At 41.6% G+C, this 17,790-nt stretch overlaps 1 protein-coding gene across 1 annotated transcript in view; it reads right to left on the reverse strand.

Annotated features, from left to right (window-relative positions):
- Positions 1 to 263: 263 nt before the first annotated feature.
- Positions 264 to 17,790, reverse strand: part of slc25a12 (solute carrier family 25 member 12) — a 102,316-nt gene continuing 84,789 nt past the window's right edge. Inside the window, exons 15-18 of the mRNA XM_039757623.1 lie at positions 12,757 to 12,895; positions 8,476 to 8,634; positions 8,292 to 8,382; positions 264 to 959 (exon numbers count right to left, since the gene is read on the reverse strand). Of these exons, the coding sequence (XP_039613557.1) occupies positions 755 to 959; positions 8,292 to 8,382; positions 8,476 to 8,634; positions 12,757 to 12,895 (594 nt within the window). The 3' untranslated portion in view covers positions 264 to 754. The remainder of the gene's footprint in view (positions 960 to 8,291; positions 8,383 to 8,475; positions 8,635 to 12,756; positions 12,896 to 17,790) is intronic.

The raw sequence follows: 17,790 nt of genomic DNA on the forward strand, positions 1-17,790 counted from the left end.
CAACTGAGGAAATGAACACCAGGACCTGTATGGCCCTCAAAACAACCCCACTTACCTTAATGGCCGAGTTAATAAACATGGGGGGACCACCATGGCCCTCACAAAGGACCCACTTACCAAACTGGCTGAGCTAATGAACACTGGGACCGCTATAGCCCTAAAAGACCCTCAATTTTCAAAGTGACCGCACAAAGCCAGTGTGGCCACATTTCTTTCAGGGGTGGGTACAACGTTCTCATTTAATTATTAAAAGCATTAACCACTTAAGTATCAATGATTTATTTCAGTAAAATTGGACAGTACAAGATGATAAATGAAATTAAATTATTTACTAATACTGTTGCCGACTTCTCCTTAATAAAACACTTTCAAAACATCTGTACATCATGGTAAGCCACTACGTAATAACTGCAGCAGTAAATGGGACTGACCTCGCGTCGCCATGTCTCTGTACAAAGATGTACAATATGTACAGTAACATTCTGTGCAAGCTGTGCAAAGCAAACAAAGCTACGCATGCCACTATTCAACAGAAAAAAAAAAAAAAAACTTTAAAATGCATAGAAACAAATCTTTGAAACAGCAGTTTAATTTAAAGCAAGTCATTAATATCTGACAAAAATGTGTATATATATATATAGAAAACCACATGATTTTAAGTAGACACCTTGGCTCAAACAACATGCAGCCAATCAGTTCAGTTGAGTCCTGTTTGTGAAAACACTCCTCTTGGGTTGCCCCTCGGCTAATGCACTTAAGACCCCTGAGATTCTTTTGAGGCAGGTGGTTGGATTGTCGCAACTCCAGAAGACTTAAACTTGGGCAGGTAAAGACCAAACTTGTTCTCTATGCCCGCAAATGTGGCAGCAGCAAGTTTGTATCCTCCAAGATGCTCAGGACTGGCTGGAGGAAGTTCTGAAATCCTGGACTTTGGAGCGGGTTCAGAGCCAACTGGACGGCTGGAAAACAGAGCAGAAGTACAGAAAATCACCCTTCTGGAACGACTGGCTCAAAATGCCTTGGCTGGCTGCTGTGCTTCCAGGCCTCGGAAAGCTCGGACTAGGCCAAGTCAACACTGTACTCCGTTTGCAACTCATTTCCTAACCTCATTCTCTCACAGTTCAAAGACAGAAAAAACCAAAATATAAACAGTGAATATATTGTTAAGAGAAGAAAACATAAAACAAATTGACCCAAGATATACAGTGAATTAATAAATACAAAAGGTAAGCAAACATTTACATACAGTGGAGAATTACCCTCCCACGTCTCCTCGTCAAATAAACACCAAACACAGTATGTACATAAAGGACACTAAACACACACACACACACACACATTCATATACACAGTCCTGGTGGGAACAATAATTGAGAAGGTGGCCGTAAATAGAGAAACCAAAGTAAATTGAGCACCAAAACAAATTCTGAAATGATTGTGCTAAGCTCAAGTGAATGAACTGAAAAAAAAGACCTTTCTGTAACCCTGTGATGAAAAGGATACTGAATTCTGTTGGCACCGATCACCTTCATCAAAAAAATGTTTTTACAATCGAAGTCAAGATGTCAGAGTATAAAGAAGATCGAGATGGAACGAGGGAACGGATGGTGCATTTACATGAGTTTTCCAGGTCAGAAATTCCACACACACACACAAATGCACTGCAAACTCAAACCTACTAGTTCAACAATTGGGAGAAGACACTCAACTCGAATCCTCCAGGTTGTGACAGAGCACGGTCCTTTTATCTTGGTCAAACGTACAGTACAGGCCCAAAGTTTGGACACACCTCCTCATTCAATGTGTTTTCTTTATTTTCATGACCATTTCCAGCACTCCATCACTCTCCTTCTTGGTCAAATAGCCCTTACACAGCCTGGAGGTGTGTTTGGGGTCATTGTCCTGTTGAAAAATAAATGATCGTCCAACTAACCTGACTTCTGCACAACACAACTGCTGGTCCCAACCCCATTGATAAAGCAAGAAATTCCACTAAATAACCCTGATAAGGCACACCTGTGAAGTGAAAACCATTTCAGGTGACTACCTGTTGAAGCTCATCAAGAGAATGCCAAGAGTGTGCAAAGCAGTAATCAGAGCAAAGGGTGGCTATTTTGAAGAAACTAGAATATAAAACATGTTTTCAGTTATTTCACCTTTTTTTGTTAAGTACATAACTCCACATGTGTTCATTCATAGTTCTGATGCCTTCAATCATGAAAATAAAGAAAACGTATTGAATGAGGTGGCCTGTACTGTATATTATATTTATATATATATATAAACTGCTCAAAAAAATTAAAGGAACACTTTGAAAACACATCAGATCTCAATGGGAAAAAGAAATCCTCCTGGATATCTATACTGATATAGACTGGGTAATGTGTTAGGAACGAAAGGATGCCACATCGTTTGATGGAAATGAAAATGATCAACCTACAGAGCCCTGAATTCAAAGACGCCCAAAAATCAGAGTGAAAAATGATGTGGCAGGCTAGTCCATTTTGCCAACATTGAATTGCAGCAACTCAAATTGTACGCAGCACTTTGTATGGCCCCTGTGTTCTTGTATACATGCCTGACAACATCGGTGCATGCTTCTAATGAGATGACAGATGGTGTTGTGGGGCATCTCCTCCCAGATCTGGACCAGGGCATCACTGAGCTCCTGGACAGTCTGAGGTGCAACCTGGTGGCATTGGATGGACCAAAACATAATGTCCCAGAGGTGTTCTATTGGATTTAGGTCAGGAAAGTGTGGTGGCCAGTCAATGGTATCAATTCCTTCATCCTCCAGGAACTGCCTGCATACTCTCACCACATGAGGCCAGGAATTGTCATGCACCAGGAGCCACTGTACCTGCATAGGGTCTGACAATGGGTCCAAGGATTTCATCCTGATACCTAATGGCAGCCAAGGTGCCTTTGTCAAGCCTGTAGCGGTCTGTGTGACCCTCCATGGATATGCCTCCCCAGACAATCATTAACCCACCACCAAACTGCTCATGCTGAATGATGTTACAGGCAGCATAATGTTCTCCATGGCTTCTCCAGACCCTTTCACTTCTGTCACGTGCTCAGGGTGAACCTGCTCTCATCTGTAAAAAGCACAGGGCACCAGTGGTGCATCTGCCAATTCTGGTATTCTATGGCGAATGCCAATGGAGCTGCATGCTGCTGGGCAGTGAGCTCAGGGCCCATTAGAGGACATGGGGCCCTTGGGTCACCCTCATGAAGTCTTTCTGGTTGTTTGGTCAGAGACATTCACACCAGTGGCCTGCTGGAGGTCATTTTGTAGGGCTCTGGCAGTGCTCATCCTGTTCCTCCTTGCCCAAAGGAGCAGATACTGGTCCTGCTGATGGGTTATGGACCTTCTATGGCCCTCTCCAGCTCTCCTAGAGTAACTGCTTGTCTCCTAGAATCTCCTCCATGCCCTTGAGACTGTGCAGGGAGACACAGCAAACCTTCTGGCAATGACACGTATTGAATGTGCCATCCTGGAGAAGTTGGACTACCTGTGCAACCTCTGTAGGGTCCAGGTATCGCCTCATGCTGCCAGTAGTGACACTGACTGTAGCCAAATGTGAAACTAGTGAAGAAACAGTCAGAAAAGATGAGGAGGGAAAAATGTCAGTGGCCTCCACCTGTTAAACCATTCCTGTTTTGGGGGTCATCTCATTGTTGCCCCTCTAGTACATCTGTTGTTAATTTCATTAACACCACAGCAGCTGAAACTGATTAACAACCCCCTCTGCTACTTAACTGACCAGATTAATATCCCATAAGTTTCATTGACTTTATGCTATACTCTGATTGAAAAGTGTTCCTTTAATTCTTTTGAGCAGTATATATAGCATAAATAAAAACCTTAACCTGGTCAACTGGAGACATTTCTTTGGTCAAATTGCATTGGGAGCATAGAGATACACATTTCATTTTTTTGTTTTACACTTTATTGCCAAGAAAAATGCCCTTTACCTTTAACTGCTTTTTTTTTTTGTAGAACAAATACAAAATCAGCAGTGACCTGACATTTCTCTGAATAGCCTGACCGGAGGGAGACCCACGTGAACGACCTGAAGTGCGAAGGTGAAACGTCACAAACACACAAATAGTCCTGTAGCATGAGAACACAGCATGCACCTTAAAGTCCTCGATTATACAGGAATGACCTGGAAAACATTTAACGGAAAGAAAAAAAATCCCACCTCGAAAAGTCAGCGGGTGTCAATCACATCTTCCTCATTCTGTTTCAATAAGCGATTAGTTTACAACAGGCACGAACGCACAATTATGGAATGGAAAAGGAGAACAGCTAAAAGAAATATCTAAATGCAACATGCAAATAACAAACGTCACGTAGGCACTGCTAACGTTCAAAATGATTAGACTATTAATGAATTTAATGAACAACCACACCAGACAGTCCTCCTATCTCATCCAGTTTAGATACCAAGTTAACTCCTAATCACCCAAGAGTCAGCACTCGGGACGTTGCTCCTCTCCTTTTCACATCCTCACTGGCTGCGAGTCAGAAGAGCCTGCTGATACGTGTGAGCTAAAGGGAATCTCCCAGCAGGCCACTTGACGTCTACTGTGGTATCATATTACTCAGCCTCACACACTCCTACAATTATCCAGCTGGTTTGAGTAGTCCATGTAGCGGTGACACTACTATACTGGAGACAACAGCATGAGCCTTAAATCAGTGCAACAAGGGAAATTTACAAAGTGTGTGTGGTATGGCAGACGGCCGAGTCTCATGCCAAGTTAGGCCGCCTGGATGGTTCAGAAGCCATGGTATGCAGCACTTCCACCACACCAGGAAGGTCATCAGGGAGCACTTGGAGCATTATAAAAGGGGCCTGCTCACTCCATTCAGGGGGCTAGAGTCCTGAGGAGGAGTGGAGGGAGAAGGACTGCTGTGTTGGCGAGTTATGCACAGCGTGTTTTGTTGTAAATAAACCGGGTGTTCTGTGGGGTATCCCTCAATAAGGGGCGCGTAAATAAAGGTGAGCCTCAAAAGAGCGACCTCAATTGGGCTCAGCGAATAAAGGCAAACGCAACAAAATTATTACAGAAAATGTATTAGATAAAGGCAATGACTGAACGTATAAAAAGTCGAAAGCAAGAATATTGAAATATCCAATTAACTTCTAATGAACTATTCCTGACAGCGAGACGAACATTTTCCACTCCCATATTCAGTGCATTTCCAGATGTGTTTCCCGTTGATAGTTTTCTCCTTTCTGAATGTGTAGCCTTCGACTACGAGTAGATCTGCACCTTTGTTGCTCTTCACATATTCCAGAGCCATTTGAACTAAATTATCTACGAACGCCTTTATTCGCCGCGCCCAACTGAGGTCGCCCTTTTGTGGGCGCCCTTATTGAATAGAACCGTTCTGTGGAACCTGTGTCCTGCCTGTGTGTGTCCGGGTTAGGGTGGCTGTACACCCCCTGGTGGCATCAAGTGGCCGTAAAACAAAGATGATATTCTTATCTTGACTGCTCATCCACCAGTACGTCCACCTACAATCAGCAAAACGTCTCTTCTAAACCAAACACAGTTTTGATTTTTAGACTTATAACTAAAACAGAATTTCAGGGAGAGATTGTTGGGAACCGTAGCAGAACACGTTAGCCATCTTTGACACAACCCTGCTGACATATGGCCATACTACTGATTCACATTTCACATTGATGATGAACTACAAGTGCAGAGTTTGAATTTGGAGGGCTGCTGTATACACGCTTTGAAAAAAGGCTTAAGGTAATGCAGACGTTCTTGGTCTCCTCTGTCAAGAAGTTTTAATTACGCACTGGTATGTTCATGCTATTGTTGCATAGTAACAGTCTAGGAACTTAACACTTATTTTTATCAACTTCAATACTCAAGTACTTCTTTTTGGACCATTCTGGTATGCTGTGCAGCTACCACTTTTAGTTCCTCCCAAGTAGGTTAGCACTGGATGGTCAAACAAATCTCGCAGCTCAAAGGAATCACAGAGAGAGCCGTGAAATTCACCCAGACCTCCCTCAACCGCTGATATCAATGCATTGTGGGCTGGTGCTTCCCAATGAAGTCTGGGGGTTCATCAGCAGTCCTGGTCACAAGGCATGTGAGACATGTACAGCACACCAAGGTTCTTCACTCTTTGGAGTAGCTGCAAACAAGAGCAGCAGTGATGGAAAATTTAAAGGAGTCTCCACTGTCAAACCAGATGACATGGCTACAATAACTTCACTCATCCTGTATTTGTCAGAAATGTTTGAGTTTAAAATACACGCACACTGCTGAGCAAGACGGTGAATGTATTGAGGGTCCGAACTACTTATTAGGAAGATCTGCTGTGTACATGGCACAGGATCCACTGCCACATTCTAATCAGTGCACAACTCCGAGTGCTATTTGATTGATAGTTCACTTTGCATTCATGTGTTATGTCCTTGTAAATATAATATAAATAAAAATATATTACACACTGATATGAGGATGGACCATGCAGAACTGTCTGGAGTGACTTGCTATAACATATAATGTTAAAACATGCATATTTGCAGTGATAAGCGACGTCTTTAGAACAATTTTCACTATACAGGTGAAAAAACCTTTCTTGTTTCCTTCTACTTACCAGAGAATACAGTGGAACCTCGGTTCACGAACGTCTCGGTACACGTACAAATCGGCTTACGACCAAAAAGTTCGTTAAACTTTTGCCTCGGTTCACAACCACACACTCAGTATACGAACAAGCCAGTTTCCCTTTCGGTTTGTACATGTTCGGTCTCTCCCTGTGCATTTCCTGTGCAGCGAGCGAGCGAGAGAGAGAAGCGACACACAAACAAAGGCGCGAGCAAAGACACACACAGAGGCGCGCGTGAGAGACACACACATACAGAGGCGTGCGAGACAGAGGCACACACACAGGCGCTCCAGGCTCGCAAAAGAAATACACGCACACACGAAACAGAGAGAGAGAGCGAGACAGAGATAGGAGGAGGGCTGGACACGTAACGTAAGAAAGGCTCGTTTTTGTTTTCAGTTCTGTTTACAGCGATCGGTTCGTAGCGTGCATTAATTCAATGTTACTTTTCTTGGTGGTTTATTAAATTACGGATTTTTCAAATGTTCATTTTTTTTCCCTGCGCTTAAAACTCATTAAAAAAAAAGTGTTTTTAGCGAGCGGTTCATAGCGCTATAGCGTGAACTCTTGTAGTGTTAGTTTTCTCTCTTGTTCAAGGTTTTCTCAGTGTTATTCAATGTTTTTACATTTAGTCTACTATTACGCTGTGCATTCTATGGTATAATTAACTATATTTGTGCTTAAAAACTAAAAATATATATATCTACATACAGTTCGTACAGTCTGGAACAGATTCATTGTATTTACATACAATCCTATGGTGGAAATTGCTTCGGTTCACCGAGGTTCCACTGTACATAAGATCGTGTTTTACCTGTGCTACTCAGAACCACTACAAACTACGAACTTAGGGGCCTGCTATGAATTTACAATGTTAAAAAAAAAAAAAGTTTGCCTTAGCCCAGGGCTACAAGTGAAATCTAAGTTGGAAGAAAATTCAAGGACAAAGGTTGTTGCTAGCTAGAGTTGGTTAATGGGCACAAGGCCTGAACATGACAACATACGACTTTCCATTGGTCCAAAAGGTGCATCAGGGAAGCACAAGATCAACATAAAATTCTTAGCTATGCTAAAGACTAACCTCACTTTCTCTTCAGTTCCATCCAGAGACCATGCTGGGCCACAAACCAAGCAGCACATAGCATAACGGAGATGAAAGTGCTCCCTGATCATCGAGGCAAGTTGAGTGCCTACACTCCTGGCAAAACTGTTGTATCAGTGTGATCTGTCGCACTCATTTTGCTTTGCTTCAGCTTTAGGCACATCAGGAACCTTACATTAGTGAATGCAAATCAACAGTAAAAGAAGAAAAGAGTAAACCTGATCTCCTGTTCATTGTAGTGTTCTGTCTTATCGCCTGGGGTCATAAATAGAACTGAAAGGGGGACATATTTAGCGACAGTAGCAGTCAACCTTGACATTGACTGTAAGTGGAGGTGCAGAATACAGCAGACATAAGAGGGCTATGGTGAGGATTTGGCACACTCTGATAACTTCTATATAATAGAGTCTGAAAGTGAGAATAGGGTCACCCTAGACACTCTTCTGATAAAACATACACATTAGCACATTAAACAGATTATTCATGTGTATATAATTCAAATCCTCATCAAATAACTTAAACATAGCACATTAACTGGCCTACCTTCCACCAAAATCAATGTAGAACCATCTTTGTAAGAGCTCATAAGTTACCAGAGTAACACCAAACTGCGGAGATGACCGGAACACTCGAGCTGTAAGAAGGAAAAATGACTGTCAGGCTTGGGAACACTTTTGAAACTAAGGCAGCAAATGTTTTTTCATATTTGGTGTCCTCCTTCCAGTACCTGCAGCTCCTTTCCAGAAGGCTCTGGGTCCTTCTTCCTGAAGGATTTTTCTAAAGCAATCTATGACGCCACTGTAAGTTGTCTGACCAGCACGGGCTGCCACCTGAAGTCTTGTTTTAATGACATCAGCAGGGGTTACCAAAGAAGCAGCAGGAACACCTGAGAAGAAAGGATAATGGAACAATTGAAAACAACTTGTATTAGGACACTGGACATCATTAAATGTCCACACAAGAAATTTAAAGTCTTTAGAGGTGACATGCTTAGCAATTAGTACCCCTCAGGGCCGATGGTGTGCATGAAATGTAGAACTTCTTATTCACAACATCTATAGCACCTTAGTAAAATCATTTTTACTTTTAAGTTTTCAGTAAAGCTGGTAAGTTCCTCAGCACTTCTGTTAACGTTGGCAGGCACAGAGTCCTGCTGGGTGGTGTAAGTCACCGGTTACCCCAGTGGTGACTCTATGTGACCCTGAGTATGTGACGCCTTTACTTTAAAATGTACTTTAAAAGTAGAGCATGAATGGCAAGGTGTTTCATGCGAAAGAAGTCTATTTATATTGTAGCTCTCAAAAGGTTTCAGCTCCTTTTTGTGGCTGCTTTAAAAGCTTGCTGTCCTGACCTGGAGCATGAAGAATACGGGTCAGTTAGGAAGACCGCGGCAGGGTGAGAAGAGAGAGCAAAGTACAAAAAGAAGGAAAAAGGTAGGCAGGACAAATAAAAACATATTTGGGGCTTAAAAAAACATTCTGAATATATAATAATAAATAGTAGTGATTGATATACCTGATGAAATTCTTCTCCTAGTGTGGATTTTGAAGAAAAAAAAAAACAGCATATTGCTGGTATACTAACAATTAGCAGAAAACTTGCAAACACAATTAAACGTAAAACGCAAAACATGCATGTGAAAGGAAATGCAAAATGTGTTTTTGTGTTGATGGGTTTACTTTCTTAAAGGTCATGATTTTGCGTAAATTTTGGTTAATGATTTTGGCCATTATATATGTACCTGTACATTTATATGTGCTTTTTTATTCGTTACTTTATTACAGTAATAGGACGCAAACCTCATCTGAAAAAAATCTACATAATAAAAGCCCAGCGCGGTGTCCGTGTCCGCGTTCCTTTTGGCTGTATAGCCGTCCCAGTCCGTCCCCTCTCAGAATTCCTGCTTACCCCCCTCCGCTCTTTCCCCTTTGCTTTTATTTTTCCTGTTCCCGAAAATCTTTTCAAAACAAAAGTAAAGAAATAGACAGAGCATCACATTAACGTCTTCTTCCCTCTGCCTATTAAATAACCGATAAAATGAAATAAAAAAATCACGAAAGAAACAGAAACCACAACCTACCCGTACAGCGTCCACCGCGCTTCTGGCGTTACAGCCAAACACGTGGTGTATGCAGGTTATGAGGTGTGACGCTAATTAACGCCCGTACTACAACAGGTTATATTGTTGATATACGATTAACTATTTACAGGGATCAACTCTTTTGGGGAAGTTCATAATAAAAAAAATGTAATTATAAATAACATGTGCACTTGAGTATTTCGAGCCCCGTGTCTGAGTCGGATGGTTCCCCTGGTCACCAATCCGTGTGTTTCGCTATGCCCACTATGCCTTTCCGTCTTTAGCTACCCATGTGCACTTGTACGGAGGAGACCTTACGGAACAATGCCGAAACGAAACGCAACTAAACCTGCTGCTGCGAGAGAGGACACATTACAGCGTGATCACGAAGCAAAGAGGCAAAGGCGTGACAGTCGCTCGCAAGAAACGGACACTCAGCATTCACACTGATTATCTCAACGACGCGTCTCTGCCGCACAACGACAGGCAACTGAAACCCCTACAGAGAGAGAAGACAGATTACGCCGTGATCGCGAAAGAAAGACGCAAAAGCGTGCCAATGAGACACCCGACGAGAGGTCCTTACGATTGAGTCCTTCAACTGTGGTCATCCAACGCGCTGCTAGTAAATAAATAAAATCCTAGTGGTACCTGGGAAACTTTTACTTAAATACACATCACAGTACATTTAAAGCACAGGGAGACCAGACCTATGCAAGTTTGTCATAAGCACGTCATGATTTGAATAAGCACCATGAATGAAAAAAGGTTAAAAAAAAATAAATAATAATAATATAGAAGAATGCAATGCCAGCATGTGCGGCTTGTAAAGTTTTCAGCTCCTTTTTGCAGCTGCTTTAAAGGCTTGCTGTCCTGACAGGGAGCATGAGGAATACGGGTCAGTTAGGAAGACTGCAGCAGGGTGAGAATAGAGAGCAAAGTAAAACAGTAGGAAAAGGTAGGCAGGTCGAAGGTGGGTTAGTTTTATTATTTTAGAGGTGCCCAATAGGCAGTAGCAGGGTACAGTTAATATCACAGCATTCATAATAAAAAGCCTGTCTGCACCTGTGGACTGGCCCAGAAAAGAGGGTGTGGACTATGGCCGGCCAGTCATCCCGGCCAATACCCCCAGGCCGCCAGGTGGAGCCCTCCCTGCAGCATGGAGGTGCCCCGAATGCCAGCAGGGAATTATGGACAATGGAGTTTTCATCCACAGCCCTGCTGGATACCACAGTGGCCACTAGAAGGCGCTGCAGGGAGAAGCAATGAGTATTATGTATACAACCCGGAAGTGCGTCCTAGTCACATGGACAAAAGGGAATGACGTGCTTCCGGGTTGAAGAGGAGGAGTTTTCATCTGACCCGGAAGTGCTAGAAAGTCACATGGACTACAGGTTCAGAAGCACTTCCAGGTCACGGACTATAAAAGGACTGTGGGAGATCCCAGACTCGCGTTGAGCTGAGCTGGGTGGCAGGGTGGCAACGCGTCTGGGAGTGGAGGATTGTATTGATTAGTGCGTATTGTATTGGGTTTATGAATATAGTGGAGTGCAGGGTGCTTGTGCACTGCATTTGACCGAATAAAAATTATTATTGGACTTTTACCTGGTGTCTGGCGACTAGTCTGAGGGTTCAAGGGGACGACAGCACCCCCTAGCTGTCACAAGGGTTTTTGTGTGGGCTTACAACATCATCACAGCATCAAGTCAGGGTCTTAGTATTAAACAACTGTCAGAGAAATCAGGTTTATGAGACAGAATTAGATCTAAAATGACACTTTCAGGGCACTGGAAAAGCATTTTGAAAAACTGCTCCAAGTAGACTTGTGAAAGGGCAAACTAAGCTTTACTAACCATTCAGGATTACAAAATGGCTGATCATGGAAGAGAAGTGCAAAACACATCTACAAAAAGCAGAAGCTCTGCATAGTGCATCTGTAGTAACTCAAAGCCAAAATTAATGCGGATAAAACAAACAGCTGTACTTTTACAAGTGAATGTTAGCTTTTGCCTTTGAATAAGACCTTCATAAAATAAATTAGAATTATATTCAAATAGCAATGCTTGTTCTGAAAGGCTTAGTATATACTTGTATGTGAAGTTTGTGTAATAAGAGTGTACCCTTTTAAGAGAATCACCCAGGATGCTGTGCAGTTCAGTCTGATTGGTGAGTCAATGTGGACATAAAGAAGCAGTGTCTTGTGCTGTGTTTGCTTCAATGGAGTCTAGCGGTAGACCTCCAGAGTAATGCACCATTGATGAGCTAATCAAATTGTGCGCATCCTAAGACGTTTAGCATCCTCTGCTTTATACATCCGTGATGGTATGTGATACACCCAGTCATTTATGTCTTTCTCAGTAGGCCCATTTTGAAGGCATACCACCTTGTCCTTCATTCTCATAAAACATCTTTACACTGTGGTTAAGATTAGGGCTGTGAGAAGGTTATCTGGGTCATGAACGACGATGACTGTCAAGTAAACCATGTGACATAAACATGCAATTGGATTGGCTGTTCAACAAGGAGATCCGGAGATCTGCAGCTAGGCCCTTCTTATTTGCTTAGTATCAGGCAGGGGTAAGAGAGAGACCGAACAAAGCTTTTGTCGTACAAGAAAGATGAACAACTGCAGTCAATTTTTTTTTTTTAAACAAGAATTTTAAAGTAGAAGAGATTCATTTTTGTTAATTAAATCCATCTGTAACTACTTATAAAAAATAAAAAAAAAAATGCTTTAGTCTGAAAGTATATACAAATACATTACACCTTTATCTAGTGAAACTGTCAGTATGGATTTTAGGCCATACCATCCACTTCTAATTATAAAAATGCAATATAAAAATCTGCAGTTCATTTTCTCCGAATGAAGTATTCACTAGTCAATGCAGTTTTCCAATGGCATGAACACACCCAATAGTGGCAAATTACCTGCAATGGCACCAGCAGTAAGCAGCTGCAATGCACCCAAGTGCCCTTTGTCATCAGTCAGCAACAGCTTTGTGTGTGCATACACTGGGAAGTAAATTGCCGAGAATGGGATGTCTCTGAGGAAGCAAGCTTTAGCACCCTGCCAAAGAAAAGGAAGCAAAGAAAAGACGTGTTACATTCCAAAAAAGTCTCAATGGATTTAAGCAACGTCACAAGAGAAAATTCCAACTTAATAAAACAAATCTGTTACGATCACATTAATAGTCATTTCCTAAAAACCTCACTAACCTAAAACGTTAAAGAGCAACATGTGGTTTAGTTCAGGGCTCACCAACTCCGGTCCTGGAGGACCACCGTGTGACCTTCTTTTGAATTAATTTGAATTGACTTGCTCCAGAAGACTCAGACCTCTTAATTGTTTCTTTTTCTTAATTAGCAGCCAAACAATAATGAGACAAAAAATGAGCCAAAACAACTGGTGTCCATCATACAATATCTGATGAAGGTCTCAGGAATGTCAATCTGCTCAGGTCCACAAAACATTTTCACAGTGGTCTTAGAAAAGAGAAAATCAACACTTTCAGTAATGTCTGTTAATGCACCATGAGAGCAGCAACAAGCCACGGAATTAAAGAATGAGTTTAATTAACAACAAAAAACAAAAGGCTCCTAATTAAGCAACTGGTCGGAGTTTGAGGTCCTGACTTAGCTGGTCTTTTGTTGGCTCACTCTGTTTGGGTGCCATTTAAGGAAAAAAAAAAAAAAAATGAAGCAATTCAGTGGAACAAATCTTAGAAAAGCAATTCAATTAAAATTGAAAGCAAATGGGCACAGATTAAAAAAGGGCTAGAATAAAAACCTGCAACCACGGTGGTCCTCCAGGACTAGAGTTGGCAACCCCTGGTTTAGTTCAATACAAACACTTGAAATTGATCATTTAGACAGAATTTGGACTTGTGCAGAAATGTGCCAGATAAAATTTCACATACATTACTACACAGAGAAATTAAAAATAATAGAATGGAATACACAATGGTAAATTTGAAACCAGAAAAGTGCACCTTATGAAAAGGACCTATGAGTTCTAGTAGACTCGTCATTGTCCATAGAAATGTCCTAACAGGACATTTGGTTATATAGCTCCTAATGTGTGGGGTACAAGTCAAAGAAGGATATTCTTAAGGTACATAGTGCCCTAGGGAGGTCTCACCTAAAAGACATAGCAGCACTACAAAAAGTTCACAGGATAGCAACTAAACTGACTGAGGACCTGAGAAGTAGGAGCTAAAAGGAGAGGCTGAAATACCTGAACCTTTCCATTTTAAGCAAACCGAGACTAAGAAGTGGCCTACTTTCATTGGACAGAACCATTTTTACTGGAAAAATGAATCATGGAGGGTCGACAACATGGTTTAGTTACCAAATACATCTCTGTGAGTAGAATGCCTGTTATCTGATAACCAGAAGAGTACATGATAGTTATGAGCTGCTTTGCACGTTACAGAAAAAAACATGTTTCGTCAAGGTCAATGGTTTCCAAACTGGGGGCTGCAGCTGTCCTGGCAAGGTTGATGTTCTTTATAAAATAAATTATAAGTATTGTCTTTAAAATGCCTCACATACAACCCCAATTCCAATGAAGTTGGGATGTTGTGTAAAACGTAAATAAAAACAGAACACAATGATTTGCAAATCCTTTTCAACCTCCATTCAATTGAATACACTACGAAGACAAGATATCGAATGTTCAAACTGATAAACTTTATTGTTGTTTTGCAAATCTTCACTCATTTTGAATTTGATCCCTGCAACACTTTTCCAAAAAAAGCTGGGATGGGGCAGCAAAAGACTGGAAAAGTTGAGGAATGTTCAAAAAACACCTGTTGTGAACATTCCACAGGTGAACAGGTTCATTGGAAACAGGTGTTTGTCATGATTGGGTATAAAAGGAGCATCTCCAAAAGGCTCAGTCGTTCACAAGCAAGGATGGGACGAGGCTCACCACTTTGTGAACAACTGCGTGGGCAAACAGTGCAGCAGTTTAAGAACAACGTTTCTCAACGTACAGTTGCAAGGAATCTAGGGATGTCATCATCTTTTGTCCATAATATTATCAAAAGATTCAGAGAATCTGGAGAAATCTCTGCACGTAAGCGGTGAGGCCGAATACCAACACTGGGTGCCCGTGACCTTCGATCCCTCAGGCGGCACTGCATTAAAAACCGACATCATTCTGTAAAGGATATCACCACGTGGGCTCAGGAATACTTCAGAAAGCCATTGTCAGTTAACACAGTTTGTCGCTACATCTACAAGTGCAAGTTAAAACTCTACAATGCAAAGCGAAAGCCATATATCAACACCACCCAGAAACGCCGCTGGCTTCTCTGGGCCCGAGCTCATCTGAGATGGACTGACGCAAAGGGGAAAAGTGTGCTGTGGTCTGACGAGTCCACATTTCAAATTGATTTTGGAAATCATGGACGTTGTGTCCTCCGGGCCAAAGAGGAAAAGGACCATCTGGTTTGTTATCAGCGCAAAGTTCAAAAGCCAGTATCTGTTTATGGTATGGGGGTGTGTTAGTGCCCATGGCACGGGTAACTTGCACATCTCTGAAGGCACCATTAATGCTGAAAGGTACATATAGGTTTTGGAGCAACATATGCTGCCATCCAAGTGACGTCTTTTTCAGGGACGTCCCTGATTATTTCAGCAGGACAATGCGAAGCCACCTTCTACATGTGTTACAACAGCGTGGCTTCGTAGTAAAAGAGTGCGGGTACTAGACTGGCCTGCCTGCAGTTCAGACCTGTCTCCCATTGAAAATGTGTGGCGCATTATGAAGCGCAAAATACGACAATGGAGACCCCGTTGTACATCAAGCAAGAATGGGAAAGAATTCCACCTACACAGCATCAACAGTTAGTGTCCTCAGTTCCCAAACGCTTATTGAGTGTTGTTTAAAGGAAAGGTGACATAACACAGTGGTAAACATGTCCCTGTCCCAGCTTTTTTGGAACGTGTTGCAGGCATCAAAAAAGATTTGCAAAACAACAATAAAGTTTTTTATCAGTTTGAACATTCGATATCTTGTCTTTGTAATGTATTTAGTTGAATGGAGGTTGAAAAGGATTTGCAAATCATTGTATTCTGTTTTAGTTACGTTTTACACAACATCCCAACTTTGGAATTGGGGTTGTAGTTTTTAAATAAACATATCTGAAAATGTTCATTACTAGTTGCATAAAACTACTTCTAATCACTGTAGTCATTTACAAGAGTTGAGGTTTTCAACCTGTGCAGTACGCAAGTAGCTGACAGGTGCTATGAAAGGACATAATCAATCCATCAATCCATCCATCCATCCAAACATCTGTACGTATGCATGTACACCACTGGTCAAACATTTTAGAACACTTCAGTTTTTATGGTAATGCCTGCAGTTTAATGTCTTAATATTTCATGAAATCAAAGCATAGAACAAATAAACAATGACAAATAAAAAAAACAAGTCAATGAATCATTAAGTGTATAAAAGTTTATTCAAATTTTTGATTCATCAAAGTTGCCACCTTTTAATTGATATAAAAGCCAAATTTTGATAACCCTTTTGAGTCAGAATACCAGTCACTCTGTACAAGTCACCAACTATGCCTCCAGCAAAAGAACCCCCCTTCCTGCTCCATGTTTGATAGATGGTGTCACGCACTGAGAAACCATCCTCTTACCAACTCGACGGCATACAAACACCCTGCATGAGAAACTTTTGATTTATCTGTCCGTAAGACTTTCTTCCTGTTTGCAGTAGTCCACAGCTGGTATTTCAAGACCTTTAAGGAATGGCCTTCTTTCTGCCACTCACTCTGTCCAACCTGAAGCACAAAGTCTCCACTTCATAGTACAAACTGAGACTTGCCCTTTTTCAACCCCTGTTAAGCTGTACTTGAAGCCGGTGTGCTGTGAGGAGCCTATCATGCAAGCTGCCAGATCCTTTTCCAATCAGAGTTTCTTGCAGTTTCCAATTGCCTTTAGATTGTGTGCACACTGACATTTTTTTTCTTCTTTAAATCAAACGCCTACATTTCTACAGGTAATAACGCTCTGTCTCATTTCATTTTATTAATTGCCATTTTCATGCCATTATCTCTGGAATTTACAACTTTCTATAGTGTAATATTGTCCAAGTAGTACTTCAGAGGGTGTAGTAAAACAGTCTGTTCCAACTCTGATTTAGGACACACAGAGGGTTTGTAAGTAATCGACAGTAGTTGGGACACCTGTACAAATTGTTTGCTCCAATTTGCAATGCAATGCAGACCTAGGCTTTAAATTTTAAAGCTCTGGCAGTTTACTGTTTACAGTCATGGCTGAAATTATCAGCACCCCTGGAATTTTCCCAGAAAATGCACCATTTCTCCCAGAAAATTGTTGCAATTACAAATGTTTTGGTATACATGTTTATTTCCTTTAAGTGTATTGGAACAACACAAAAAACAGAGAAAAAAAGCCAAATCTGACATAATTTCACACAAAACTCAAAAACCGGGCTGGACAAAATTATTGGCACCCTCAACTTAATACTTGGTTCCACGCCCTTTGGAAAAAATAACTGAAATCATGCGCCTCCTATAACCATCAACAAGTTTGTTACGCCTCTCAACTGGAATTTCCGACCACTCTTCTTTTGCAAACTGCTCAAGATCTCTCAGATTTGAAGGGCGCTTTTTCCCAACAGCAATTTTGAGATCTCTCCATAAATGTTCAATCGTTTTTAGATTCGGTCTTATTGCTGGCCACTTCAGAACTCTCCAGCGCTTTGTCTTCAACCATTTCTGGGTGCTTTTAGAGGTATATTTGGGGTCATTGTCCTGCTAGAACACCCATGACCTCTGACGCAGACCCAGCTTTCTGACACTGGGCCCTACATTGCGCCCCAATATCTTTTGGTAGTCTTCAGATTTCATGATGCCTTGCACACAGTCAAGGCATCCAGTGCCAGAGGCAGCAAAAAATCCCCAAAACATCTTAGAACCT

This window comes from Polypterus senegalus, chromosome 6 (assembly GCF_016835505.1).
Source record: "Polypterus senegalus isolate Bchr_013 chromosome 6, ASM1683550v1, whole genome shotgun sequence".
Lineage (NCBI taxonomy): Eukaryota > Metazoa > Chordata > Cladistia > Polypteriformes > Polypteridae > Polypterus > Polypterus senegalus.